Below are 15,543 nucleotides of genomic sequence, written 5' to 3'. Positions count from 1 at the left end.
TGCAATACATCTTTGGAAATATTTTAAGTCAAAGCATAAAATATTTTGTAAACGTATCAATAAGTACATATGCTTGTGTACGGTACTTTTGTTAAAGCGTTTTATGATTGGCACAGCATTGTTATTGTGCGTGTATGTGTGTGTGTGGGGGGGTGTACTGTTCATATTTGTACATTGACCTCACATCGATGATGTCGTTCACAACAACACATGCAGATGAGATGTGTTGAGAGTGTATGGATTGTTCTTGCTAGCTTTAGCTTCGCAGTTTAGTTGCTGTTTCCAGTGGCCGTCTCGACATTGTTTAGTTCAGGACGTGTATAAATGAGCGGTCCCGGACACATTATTTTCCCAAACAAATACTTACTCTCCCCACAATGACAGCATTTTAATCAAATCTATGTCAATTTCTGCATTTAACAGCAGATTACATTTTGTTGGGCAATTCTGTGACTCTGTCCGTGGTTACAATAACGCGGAAATACCAAACTTTTATTTTGATTAGGCCTTTTATAGCTCTGTCTCAAGTAAAAGTTTGGGATGTCACAGTGGTGACATCCCAAACTTCAAGTGGACGTGCACTTTCTTTCCCACTCATATGCAATCTCATCCGTTTCACTGTTACAAGCTCAGGAATCAACATGCACTTAGCGCAGCCCAATAATAATTTTTTTTGATTACAATATTTTTATGATCATGGGAAGCTGAAATTGAAAGACGATTAATTATGCTGCCCCAACTGTTAATGCCATTGTTTTTCGACCTGCCGTTAATTAGAGACCCTAATAATTATTAGACTTTGTAGCCAACCCACCCGGCGACAATACAAGATTTTTGGCTGTTAATTCAATACAGACGTTACGTGGACCATTTGCAGTGACTAGTAAATGCAGCTACATGGTTATTTACCCCGACTTATACTACTTAATTGGGACGTTGGTGAATCTAGAGGGGTCCAGAGTTGATATTGATATTGTTCCAATGTATGCAAAAAAACATGTATCGACTAGTATAGAAAATCTCTGACATTAACAGTATTGCAGCGTGCAAAGTTGGGACAGCCAGTCAACATCTAAATGTCCTCCAATAAGCACAAAGGGTTGGTCTTTTCTTGTATTTTAGTCAAGTCATTTTCAAAGGGTAAACATGGTAGGCTATAGGCTACTAGAAGATAGCATCTACACAAAAGCTAAGCCTGCGACGAGGTTGCGACTTGTCCAGGGTGTACCCCGCCTTCCGCCCGATTGTGGCTGAGATAGGCACCACCGGCCCCCGTGACCCCAAAGGCAATAAGCGACAGAAAATGGATGGATGGACAAAAGCTAAGCACACAATAGCTAGATATATGTAATCAGTGTCCTTAATTGAACAATATTGACCTCTAAAACAGCACATTTGTCAATATAAACAATTAACAAATAACTATAGTTGCGTGTTACCTGCGAATACAAAGTCTCCAAAGCTGAAGCGTATTAGAAAGTATCCAGTAACAAACGTGTCTGCATTATTCAATTTACAACGTTACGATCGCCAAAAACCCAATTACCACTCCACTCCACTAATGATGAATTCAGTCTTCTCTGACTTATAAATGTTGTATACTCGTGCTAGAGTTTGCAGGTTAGCGGGGTTTTGCAGTCTGGCTGCGTTCTGACATCACAGCGAGGCGGATGTACTTATTTGGACATTAAGTAAAGCTTTCAGCCAGAGGGGGAGGAGCTCAGGCTGTAAGGAAACACAAAAAGGGAGGATACAGTATTATTTTCATATGATGGTGGCATGCACACAATAACAGCGACGTTTGACAGTCAGTGACATAAGTGCTGCTAAAAGCAGCTGTTTTTGATGCGACTCTGTATCAATTGGCAAGTGTGCAAGTGTATCTATTGTTGTGACCTAGTGAATCTACACAATGTTTATTAAGTTTATTTTCGAAGGTATCTGGGCAGAAAATAGCGGTGACGACAATAAGTTATATATTTAAACAGTGTGCATTTTTTAAAAGATACATTTTGAGAGCAGGTGGGAAGTGGCTTTATTTTCAATCAAGGAATACTTCTACAAACTAACATCTTCTAGACAGACTCAAAAATCAGGTTATAAAAATGACTGGATAGAAATTTACACCGACACATATTCAGTATATATTATCTAGACCAGTGGTTCTCAAACTGTGTTTATTTAAGAGATTGTCTGGCCATACTCTCTCTGATTGGTCAAAAGTCCCTCACATGACTACAGGGTGCCATGTTTGAGGCAAACTCTGAAACAGCGTTGTCCATACTCACGCTATACACGGCTCTGCCACTTGTGGGACACGGTCTCCAACTATCCATCCATCCATTTTCTACCGCTTATTCCCTTGTGGGGTCGCGGGGGGCGCTGGCGCCTATCTCAGATACAATCGGGCGGAAGGCGACTAGTGGTAAGCCAAATATTCATATGATTAAAGTACAGTGTTGTATTTTCCTGTATTCGACCACAGTGGTACTGTTTTAATGTACTGTATATGTTACAGTGGCCACAGTATTAAAGGGGGCTTGAACTTCTTTTGGAATTTTGCCTATCGTTCACAATCATTACGAAAGACATGATGGATGGATGTTTTTCCAATGCATTCTAAATATTGAATCAACGTAAATACAAAAAAAAAAAGAGGGAAAAAAAGAACTACTCTGCGTCCTAGTGCAGTGGTTCTCAAATGGGTTCTTCAAGTACCCCTGGGGGTACTTGAAGGTATGCCAAGGGTTACGTGAGATTTTTTTTTTTTAATTATAAAAATAGCAACAATTCAAAAATCCTTTAAAAATATATTTATTGAATAATACTTCAACAAAATATGAATGTAAGTTCATAAATTGTGAAAAGAAATGCAACAATGCAATATTCAGTGTTGACAGCTGGATTTTTTGTGGAAATGTTCCATAAATATTGATGTTAAAGATTTCTTTTTTTGTGAAGAAATGTTTAGAATTTAGTTCATGAATCCAGATGGATCTCTATTACAATCCCCAAAGAGGGCACTTTAAGTTGATGATTACTTCTATGTGTAGAAATCTTCATTTATAACTGAATCACTTGTTTATTTTTCAACATGTTTTTAATTATTTTTATACCTTTTCTTCCAAATAGTCCAAGAAAGACCACTACAAATGAGCAATATTTTGCACTGTTATACAATTTAATAAATCAGAAACTGATGACAGTCTTGTATTTTACTTCTTTATCTCTTTTTTTCAACATTGAATCAAAAAAATGTTCACAGGGGGTACATCATTGTAAAAAGTTTGAGAACCACTGGCCTGGTGGTTAGAGTGTTTGCCCTGAGATCGGTAAGTTGTGAGTTCAAACCCCGCCCGAGTCGTACCAAAGACAATAAAATGGGATCATTTTATTGTTTATTCAGCATCAAAGGTTGGAATTGGGGGTTAAATCACCAAAAATAATTCCCGGGCGCGGCCACTGCTTCTGCTCACTGCTCCCCTCACCTCCCAGGGGGTGAACGAGGGGATGAGTCGAATGCAGAGGACAAATTTCACCACACCTAGTGTGTGTATGACAAACATTGGTACTTTACTTTAACTTTAAAGGTCCGTTTACAGTGGAGCCAATGGGAGCCTCACTATTTTGCCCATAAAATCTGATAAATAACCATTCCAAAAGCGCCAACAATACTCAATTTACATTTCATAACTTGAATATTAACCAAGTATTAGTAATGTCGTTGGTATAAGCACTAACGCAGACAAACTATTTATAGCGCGATGTAATCACTTCCGTTTGTCCCTATGTTTACATCACCGAGTGTTCTGCTGTTTCTTCACTTCCCTGCTCCCTGCAAGTATATTGTACATCAATATTCGTGCCTCTCACCTGAAAAGTCAATGGCCGAAGATATAATCCGACAAGTTGGTACACTTTGACAGCCATTTAGGACCCAGAACTGGCGAGAACGAAACGAAAAACTGATTGGTCCTCCCCGCCCCTCCCCATTTCTTCGTGAGAATTATGAAACATTTTTCACCTATACGGGAATTTATGAACATCGTATCAGTCGGCATCCTAATGACAGCAGACATTGTACAGTAAGCTATGTTTTATTATGTTTGTTGGCTGTCAAAGTCTGCAATGAGTAATAATCAGTGATGAAGAAAAAAAAACAAAAACATTGAAATGCATTTTTGGAATAAATGCACCGCATACGCTTAAAATGAGAAAAATATCTGAAGATTAAATGTTATTATAAATGTGCCCGTTACTACATTACTCCTGTACAAAATGTATATAAACCTAAATAAAGATGTTTGGATGTTTTTTTAGGGGCTCTACAGGCAGAATTGACCGGCTCCCACAGGCTCCATTGTAAGTGGACTTTTGATCGCATTTATTTAATATAGATAGAACCACTGATCCAGGCCACAAGGAAATGTAGATTAAATCATCATAAGTCCCCTTTAAGTCCATTCTAAAACATAAAAAAAAAAAATTGGTTAGTGTCTACTATTGTTCTCTGTTTGAGTAATGTTACCTGATCGAGCCTTTTATAACCTTCCTCACTCCAAAATGACAAAAGTACGTATGATTCTTGCTGTTATATCGTATCAAGATCAGTATCGGCCAATATTTAGGGCTCCAATATCGACATCGCATAGGAAGTGAAAAGGTTGTTTCAGAACACCCCATAATCTCTGCCCACCTAACGATTCAAACAGATTCTCACAATGTATGACTTGGTATAATTATTATAATGAAAATGTTTCTAAACAAATTACATGTTACAAAAGCTCCTTCTGGTTGCAAGGAGATGGTCTTATATATATATATATATATATATATATATATATATATATATATATATATATATATATACATACATATACAAATATATATACATATATATATATATATATATATATATACATACATACATACATATACACACACACACACACAAATATATATATTCACACAAACACACACACACACACACACATATACATACACATGTATACATATATATAATTTATAAATATGTATATATATATTTTTTGGGGAAAAAAGTATATATTTTTTTAGAAATGTTTGAAAATTCTGAACACAATTTGAATACTTATAAATATTTGCGAATTATTAATTGAATTCAGAATATATATATATATATTGTTTTCTGATATATTTTTGAAAATTATGAATAGATTTAGAATCCGAATGAATAAGAATAGTGATTCAGGTATGAATAAATGTTTTTGTGCACCCCTAATATAAATGTTTTGTTCTAATAAACTACCAACTGCAAGTCAATTTAGTCCTTCAGAAGCCTAAAGAAAGTAATTTGCGTCAAAAATGCAATGTTACAAACTATGTGGTAGATTTGTATGGAGTCTAATCATTTCTAATCAGTTACAATTTAGAAGCAATGTGAATAACTATGAAGGTGCTTTTGTGGGCGATGCTGAAGTTGTCGTCGTCAGCCAGCTGCAACAGCTGCTGACCCGCAGGAAATCAAATGATGCGGCGAGCTGAAACAGTGTTGGCGACGCTTACCTCTCTAAGCAGAGCTGTCAGAGGAGTCATGACGTCGCGCTTCACCATGTCCTCGCACACCTCCTGACCGCCGCACGCGCTCAGATTCCTGTCACGGTACAATGGATGGTTAGCTGCAAGGATGCCGGTGTACTTCTGCTTTACCTGACACACTCAATGGGACAGTAAGGTCAATTCAGCTCTTTTTTGTGAATGATCATTTGTGTAATTATGTGGTGAATAGTGGAAGCCACATAACCATACGTTCAAGTGCCAAGCCTACAGCTCCTTCTATTGTCGCATGGCGCCCTCTTTAGGTTTAACCTGAGAAATACTTTAGTGCTCTCACAAACAGACAATACAATACCAAAAGTGCCTGGAGACTAAGTGTGTGCAATATGTATTCCAATATATATTGCAGCTTTCTACAACAATAATATACATATATTATTTGGCATATAAATGATTACGAAATCATTTCAAAATGGGTTACAAAGGCTCCTAATTTGGCTGCCGACATTTGCAGTGACATAATTTCCAGTTGAATTATTTTGTCAAAACTATTATTCACCTACTTGCTAATCTACTGGTAATAACATGTTCTGTCTACGCCAGGGGTGTCAAAGGTAAAGGTAAACCAACAGGACGACGAGATGAGTTTGCCAAGTAGTACACATTAGGGCAGGGGTGTCCCCGCCGATGTCTTCAATGTGACAAAAGTCCTGTAACTAGTGACTTATTTATTGAGTTTGTTAACAATAAAAAAAAATACTTAAAAAAAAAAAAAAAAATTAAAATATCGATCCATCCACTGTAGTATCAGCCATACTTGGCATCGTTACTGTTGATAAATGTATTGATCTGCCCATCTTTTTTTATATTCAATAGCTGTATCTTGCAATTAGCATATCCTCTGATGGTGTGTAGTGTAGCACGTTTAGCTAGTGATAACGTAACTTATAAGAAACTGTTCCTTTTCCACCACAGAGGGGTGGATCGCTGACTTAAAAGCGGCTTTGTACTTTGGAGGGACTTTAGCCGGATAGATAGAATGCTAAGTGCGCCGAAGACACATTAATTCGCTTGTCGCTATCAAAATGGTGGGACATACAGTCGCTCGAATGCATCATCAACATGCATTAACACAATACAATGATACTATTAAAAGCTCTATCGTCGGCTGAATATATATCATTCATATCGTATTTCATCTAAATCACAAAACCCCAGTAGAGGGCCACATAATTTGAGCCTGCGGGGCGCATGTTCGAGACCCCTGCTTTAGAATGTAAAATGTTCACCATAGCCAAGACAGCCAGTAAAGGTTTGACGATGGCAACAGTTTGACCCTGGAAATAATTATTTCAAGGGATGCATCAAAATGAAAATTCTTGCCCGAAACTTTAAAATGAAGTCGAAAACCGAAACAATGAAATAAATAACAATTCCAATTATTATTACCATTGCCTTTATAGCTGAGACAGGGCAATAGCTTCACTAAAATCAAAGCATTGCTATTACAAAAATTAACATTTATCCTTTAAAATAAATACTTGGATATCTGCTTGTCACCTTGAGTTACAATTTCAAAGCAAGTTATCCATCCATCCATCCATTTTTTACCGCTATTCCCTTTTGGGGTCGCGGGGCGCGCTGGCGCCTATCTCAGCTACAATCGGGCGGAAGGCTGTGTACACCCTGGACAAGTCGCCTCCTCATCGCAGATTGACAGACAACATTAAAGTTATCCATCAATCTATAATATACAATAATCAAAAACAGTTGCCTTTGCAGATTATGCAACAGGGTTAACATATGTTTATATTCATATGTACCGTATTTCCTGGACCACAGGACGCTCCACATTATAAGGCGCTCTGCCGATGAGCGGGTTTATTCAAGTCTTTTGTCATACATAAGTTATTATAATTATAAGGTGCAAAAGGTTTTATAATTTCAAGGTGTATCAAAGGAGTCATTATTTTGGTCTAAATGGAAAACACTTTCTTTTAAATAAATAAATAAATAAATGGGTTGTACTTGTATAGCGCTTTTCTACCTTCAAGGTACTCAAAGCGCTTTGACACTACTTCCACATTTACCCATTCACACACACTGATGGAGGGAGCTGCCATGCAAGGCGCCAACCAGCACCCATCAGGAGCAAGGGTGAAGTGTCTTGCTCAGAACACAACGGACGTGACGAGGTTGGTACTAGGTGGGATTTGAACCAGGGACCCTCGGGTTGCGCACGGCCACTCCCCCACTGCGCCACGCCGTCCCTACATAACATGTAATGATGGTTCTTTGTGCAAAATGTTGCATAGATTATGTTTAACAGACCATATTCAAGTCGCTTTCTGACAGTCTCTTCAGGATGGGCTGTTTTGTGGGCTGACATATTTAAGTGGCTCACTTTCGACCGAGTTTTCTCTACGTCATCTTTGTTGTACTGGTTGTACCATTTTGCGGTCCTTAAACATAGTAATACTTGTATCTCTGACTACGGTAGCCCTAAATGGCCGACAATCCATCAAGCGGTACGGCTTCAAAGCGATACTAAAACATTTTGAGATTTTGAGCGAAGGGTAAAATATTCTTTATTTTCGATGGAACATTTAAAGTTTTGGTGTTGTTTACTGGCATCACATTGCAGTCTACACGTATCTATTAAATGTGACTACCATCTACTGGTCACACCTATCATTACACTTGATTGATTGATTGAAACTTGTATTAGTAGCGTGCACAGTACAGTACATATTCCGCACGATCCATCCATTTCCTACCGCTTGTCCCTTTTGGGGTTGCGAGGGGTGCTGGAGCCCATCTCAGCTGCATTCGCGGGAGAACATGCAAACTCCACACAGAAAGATCCCGAGCCCGGGGTTGAACTCAGGACCTTCGTAATGTGAGGCACATGCACTAACCCAATTGACCACTAAATGGTAACACCCGAATACGTTTTTAACTACCATATTTTCCGCAATATAAGGCGCACCTAAAAACCTAAAATTTTCTCAAAAGCTGATGGTGCGCTTTATAATTCGGTGCGCCTAATATATGGAGCAATATTGAGCCACAACAGGTCTCACAACTACGGTAAGTAGTCGCCGATTTCATTTTCCCCCGTAGGAGAAGAAGCGTGCGGTGCATGCTGGGATATATGACTGCGCCAGGTGTGCCGTTTTCATTTCCATTTGTGTGTTTATGTAAAGATCCCAAGATGGCTCCTATTGAGAGACATGACTTCAGGAAAGCAGGAATTGTCACTGAACTGCTATACAACAGCAGCAACACTGACTCCATTAACGACGCTTCGAAATAGTGCAAAGCAATAACAACATATCAATAACGCAAAGTTGCTCAAACGTTAATGTCACACAACACAACACACAAAATAAACATGTAAAGCTGACTTTGTTAAGTTATTCCTCATCCACGAATCCCTCAAATTCTTCTTCTTCAGTGTCCGAATTAAACATCCCACAAGAGGTCTCGCAACTACGGTAAGCAGCCGCCAACTTCATTTTCTCTCGTAGAAGAAGAAGCGCGCGGTGCATGCTGGGATATATGACTGCGGGAGGCGTGCCGTTTCTGTGTGTTTATGTAAAGACCCCAAAATGCCTCCTATTAAGACACGCTTACGACGCAGAGTTTAAACTCAAGGCAATCAGTCACACAGTAGAACACGAGAATAGAGCAGCAGCGAAATAATTTAACAAAAGCAGCAATGACACTGACTCGTTTAATGACAACTTTGACCAACTGTTTGATTCGAACACTGAAGAAGAAGAATTTGAGGGAATCGTGGATGAGGAATAACTTAATAAAGTGAGCTTTACATGTTTATTTCGTGTGTTGTGTGACATTATCGTTTGAGCAACATTGAGTTATTGATATATTATTGCTTTGCACTATTTCGAGTGTTACTATATTGTGATTGCACTAACGTTTGATTTACCGTAACAGTATCACACTGTTTTTTACGTGTTTATTGAATCGGGGAAAATAATAAAACAGCTGTTTATTCATTTTGGGAGTGAACTGAGTTGTCAGAACGCTGGTTTGTAATCTATTAATAAAGTTTGACTGACCTATCTGACTGTTTTGTTGACATTCCCTTTAGCGCAGCTCCATCTGAAGCAGGGGTCACCAACGCGGTGCCCGCGGGCACTAGGTAGCCCGTAAGGACCAGATGAGTAGCCCGCTGGCCTGTTCTAAAAATAGCTCAAATAGCAGCACTTACATGTGAGCTGCCTCTTTTTTTTTTTTTTTTTTTTTAAATTGTATTTATTTACAAGCAAGCTGGTCTCGCTTTGCTCGACATTTTTAATTCTAAGAGAGACAAAACTCAAATAGAATTTCAAAATCCAACTAAATATTTTAAAGACTGTCTTCACTTGTTTAAATAAATTCATTTATTTGTTTTACTTTGCTTCTTATAACTTTCAGAAAGACAATTTTAGAGAAACAATACAACCTTAAAAATGATTTTAGAATTTTTAAACACATATACTTTTTTTACCTTTTAAATTCCTTCCTCAACTTTCCTGACAATTTAAATCAATGTTCAAGTAAATTCATTTTTTTATTGTAAAGAATAATAAATACATTTTAATTTAATTCTTCATTTTAGCTTATTTTTTTTCGAAAAAGAATATTTGTGAAATATTTCATCAAACTTATGATTAAAATTCTAAAAAATTATTTGTCTTTGTTAGAAATATAGCTTGGTCCAATTTGTTATATATTCTAACAAAGTGCAGATTGGATTTTGACCTATTTAAAACATGTCATCAAAATTCTAAAACTAAACTTAATCAGGAAAAATTACTAATGATGTTCCATAAATTCTTTTTTTTATATTTTTTTAAAAAGATTCAAATTAGCTAGTTTTTCTCTTCTTTTTTCGGTTGAATGTTGAATTTTAAAGAGTCAAAATATATTTACAAAAATAATTATCTGTTTCTATATATATTTATTGTGAGAAATCAATAAGATGATCAGTGTTTCCACAAAGATAAATATAATTCATTATTAATAATAACAGAGTTAAAGGTAAATTGAGCAAATTGGCTATTTCTGGCAATTTATTTAAGTGTGTATCAAACTGATAGCCCTTCGCATTAATCAGTACCCAAGAAGTAGCTCTTGGTTTCAAAAAGGTTGGTGACCCCTGATCTAAAGGATGCATAACGTAACCCCAGCCTCTACTGTAGCATCTAATCTATGTGCCTTATAATCCGGTGCGCTTTATAGTGCGGAAAATATGGTACTTTAAGTCGGGACCCACGTTATTCAATTCATGGTATATATACATGGTAGTTACACCATGTACCACGTAAAATTGCTTCGAGGTCGGTAAGCACAACCAGAATTATACCGTACATAAGGCGCGCCGGCTTATAAGGTGTACTGTTGATTATTGAGAAAATGAAAGGATCTTAAGTGCGCCATATAGTCCGACAAATATGGTCTTTATGGTTACATGAGGCCCTCAATAATAATGAGTATGACACACTGCTTTAAATGTAACTTAGATATTGGGTTTCACTATGTAAAGCGCTTTGAGTCACTAGAGAAAAGCGCTATATAAATATAATTCACTTCACTTCACCCTTGCTTTAAAGAATTAAAATTCATTGACCACTGGTATTCCAACAAAATAATGTACACTGGGAAACTTTGCATTTTAAAAAAGGGCGTTGACTCCATCCGTTACTCGCTCTGGAGTGCTTTTCTTTTCTGTACTGTGTCTTTCACATAATCAGAATAGCCATCGAGATGCTTGGATTTCAGGCGATTAAGCCCAACAAAGAGAACAAATTTTCACATCCGATGAATGACCCAAAATTGCAGTTCCAGGCAAATATTTCCAGCGGACAAAAATTTGGAGCATCACTAATTATTTTCATTGCCATGACTTTCCTAAGAGACAGTTGAATGTATAGTTTATTTTTGAGAGTTCATGATTGCTGCGCCCACTAACCCACCTTAAAGCTCCGGCAGCGGTCTCTCTCACGGCCAGGCTGCCGTCCAGCAACATGGGGCCCAGTCGCCTCACGGCGTCCCTCTGGAGGAGGCCCGGGATGGTCTGACACTGCTGCACCACCCTGGAGATGCTGGCGCACGCCAACTCACGTACGTCCGCACTGGGACTCTCCAACTGGGGACCGATGTGGTTCATTGATTATTATCATGACCTTATTCATAAACACGACACATTGCAGCACTTAGACAAAAGTATTGGGACATCAGGATATTACAGGATGGGAATAATGAGAGCTTCCATTGTTCTGGACCAACATTGGCCAACAACTGGACAAACGTATTAGGCACGCCAGACTAATCCACAGACGGAAAGTGACCTATGACGGCTCCCCCTTTCTTGGTCAGACTTTTTATAAGACTTGAACAAAAATATTGGGAAACAAAACAACACGATACATGAAGCCTCATCAACCCATCACTAATGTATACACATAGATTCATCATACTGCTGTGATTATATGCATCAAGTGTTCATTCAAGGCCAAGGCAAAATATCGTACTATATATCGTATATCGCAATATGGCATTAAAATATTGCGATATCAATAAAAGCCAATATTGCCCAGCCCTTTGTGACATCATGCACAAAAGTGCACTTTATTTGTTTTAAACTATTGTAGTGGCGTTCTGCACAAAAAGTGCACTTTAAAGGCCCACTGAAATGACATTTTCTTATTTAAAGGGGGATAGCAGGTCCATTCTGTGTGTCATACTTGATCATTTCGCGATATTGCCATATTTTTGCTGAAAGGATTTAGTAAAGAACATCGACGATAAAGTTTGCAACTTTTGGCGATAATAAAAAAGCCTCGCCTTTACCGGAAGTCGCAGACGATGTCGTGACAAGGGTGAGGGCTCCTCACGTCCTCACATTGTTTTTAAGGCGAGCCTACAGCAGCAAGAGATATTTGGGCCGAGAAAACGACAATTTTCCCATTAATTTGAGCGAGGATGAAAGATTTGTGGATGATGATATTGATAGCGAAGGACTAGAAAAATAAAAAATAAAAAGCGACGGCTCCGGCAGTGTGAGCGTTTCAGATGTAATTAAACACATTTACTAGGATAATTCTGGAAGATCCCTTATCTGCTTATTGTTTTAATAGTGTTTTAGTGAGATTGTAAAGACATTCCTCGAGGTCGGATGGCTGCGGTGAACACGCAGTGTCTCAGAGAGAAGCCAAGCTCTGTTAAACAGCTACTGCAGGAGGACAAATAATCCAATGATGTCTCCGGTAAGATATATATCACAATTTTCCCATCCAAAAACATGCTGATTGACGTAGAGAAACATGTTCGCTTGACCGCTCTGTGTCAAAAACAAAGAAACACCGGCTGTGTCTCGGTGCTAATGACAGCTGCAATCCACTGCTTTCCACCAACAGCATTGTTCTTTATAGTCTCCATTATTAATTGAACAAATTGCAAAAGATTCAGCAACACAGATGTCCAAATTACTGTGTAATTATGCGAGGAAAAGAGACGACTTTTAGCCGTAACTGGTGCTGAGCTAATATTTCCTTACAGTCCGTGACGTCACGCGCACGCGTCATCATCCCGCGCCGTTTTCAACAGGATACCTCGCGGGAGATTTAAAATTGCAATTTAGTAAACTAAACCGGCCGTATTGGCATGTGTTGCAATGTTAATATTTCATCATTGATATATAAACTATCAGACTGCGTGGTCGGTAATAGTGGGTTTCAGTAGGCCTTTAATTTAGTGTTGTTTTGTCATCTTAGTGACATTGTTGTAAGCATTTCATCAATCTCGCGCACTTTGCAGATTATACGTCATTTCCATTGTGCGCAAGCAATTTGCATATCGCAAGAGGAGATTTAAGACAAGATTTTGTGGATGGTTTAGTCAGTAACCCTACATTATTATATTTTATAAATAGTAAACCAAGTTGTGGTAGTAGTTTAGTTGTGGATGTACACTGTATAGTGGTTAGGGTTAGGGTTGGACTGATTTGAAGGCAATACTCAGTTATATTGTCCCGACTACAAATAAATAGATTTACATTTATTTAATAAATTATTTTGACACCAAAAACATGTATTTGCGCCCATTGATTTGAAAAATGTGCACCACACATTATTTAAATATATAGCTGAAAGCAATTTGCAAAAAGATTGCGCATTATACAAATTTGCAAAATGTGGTTGCGCATTTTACAAATTGCTCACATTGGTATTGTGCCTACAACATCATCATGGACAAAAGTGCACTAGTAACTTGTTTTAACATGTCTCTGACAATCTTGCACTTTGTTTTGAAATGACATGAATGTTTCTGCCGCTGCTTAATAACTGTTTAATAAGTACAGTTTTGGTCAAATTACTTAGTTGTGATTTCTCCCTCTGCATGAAAGTTTAAAATGAGCATATATTAATGCAGTATGAACAAGAATGTTTTAATGTAGACACATAGAATCATCATACTGCTGTGATTTTATGCATCAAGTGCTCATTGAGATATATATTGTGTATCATGACACGGCCTAAAAATATCAAGGTATTAAAAAAGGCCTTATCGCCCAGTCCTGACGTATTTATGGTGTTTGTAAAGGCCTACTGAACCCCACTACTACCGACCATGCAGTCTGATAGTTTATATATCAATGATGAAATATTAACATTGCAACACATGCCAATACTGCCGGTTTAATTTACTAAATTGCAATTTTAAATTTCCCGCGAGGTATCCTGTTGAAAAAGTTGTGGAATGATGACGCGTGCTTGTGACGTTATTGGCCCAGCACCACTCACGGCTAAAAGTTGTCTGCTTTAATCGCATAATTACACAGTATTTTGGACATCTGTGTTGCTGAATCTTTTGCAATTTGTTCAATTAATAATGGAGACTATCAAGAAAAATTCTGTTGGTGGAAAGCGGTGGCTTGCAGCTGCCTTTAGCAAACAAAACACAGCCGGTGTTTCTTTGTTTGTTGTGAAGCTTTAATATGGAACAGAGCAGTCAAGAGAACATGTTTCCTTACCGCATGGGAATTGGCAGGTTTCTGTCGAGAAAATTGTGATATTAAGTCGGCTCTTACCAGACATTAGCGGAGCTTGCGTCCTCCTGCAGCAGCTGTCAAAGAGGCAGCTGTGACTTTCTTGGATCCGCCATATGGCTTCCCTCAGAGACACTGGCGGTCACCGTAGCCCTCCGACTGTCAGGTATGACTTTATAACCTCACTAAAACACTAGTAAAACAATAAGCAGATAAGGGATTTTCCAGAAATATCCTAGTAAATGTGTCTAATAACACCTGAATCGCTCCCACTGCCGTCGCCTTTTTTCTATTTTTCCTCTAGTGCTTCACTCTAACTTTCCTCATTCACGAATCTTTCACCCTCGCTCAAACTAATGGGGGAATCGTCGCTTTCTCGGTCCGAATCGCTCTTGCTGCTGGTGGCTATGATTATAAACAATGTGAGCATCCCCAAAACAACCCGTGACGTCACAAGCACATCGTCTGCTACTTCCGGTACAGGCAAGGCTTTTTTTATTAGCGACCAAAAGTTGCTAACTTTATTGTCGATGTTCTCTACTAAATCCTTTCAGCAAAAATATGGCAATATCGCGAAATGATCAAGTATGACACATAGAATGGACCTGCTATCCCCGTTTAAATAAGAAAATCTCATTTCAGTAGGTTTTAAAATGTCTCTGACAATCTTGCACTTTGTTTTGAAATGACATGAATGTTTGTGCCACTGCTTAATAACGGTTTAACGAATACAGTTTTGGTCAATTGACTTAGTTGTGATTTCCCTCTCTGGATGAAAGTTTAAAAGTAGCATATATTAATACAGTATGAAGAAGAATGTTTTAATGTAGACACATAGAATCATCGTACTGCTGTGATTATATGCATCAAGTGTTCATTCAAGGCCAAGGCAAAATATGGAGGTATATATCGTGTATCGTGACATGGCCTAAAAATATCGAGATATTAAA

The 15,543-nt window shown here is 38.1% G+C and overlaps 1 protein-coding gene across 1 annotated transcript in view; it reads right to left on the bottom strand.

Annotated features, from left to right (window-relative positions):
* The window catches only part of heatr3 (HEAT repeat containing 3), a 39,182-nt gene that overhangs the window by 23,178 nt on the left and 461 nt on the right, over nucleotides 1–15,543 (bottom strand). The window contains exons 2-3 of the mRNA XM_061876901.1: nucleotides 11,520–11,692; nucleotides 5,545–5,632 (exon numbers count right to left, since the gene is read on the bottom strand). Of these exons, the coding sequence (XP_061732885.1) occupies nucleotides 5,545–5,632; nucleotides 11,520–11,692 (261 nt within the window). The remainder of the gene's footprint in view (nucleotides 1–5,544; nucleotides 5,633–11,519; nucleotides 11,693–15,543) is intronic.

The sequence above is a fragment of the Nerophis ophidion genome, linkage group LG02 (genome assembly GCF_033978795.1).
Source record: "Nerophis ophidion isolate RoL-2023_Sa linkage group LG02, RoL_Noph_v1.0, whole genome shotgun sequence".
Lineage (NCBI taxonomy): Eukaryota > Metazoa > Chordata > Actinopteri > Syngnathiformes > Syngnathidae > Nerophis > Nerophis ophidion.
Note: the sequence above shows the minus strand (reverse complement) of the source record. Positions and strands in the feature narration are given on the sequence as shown.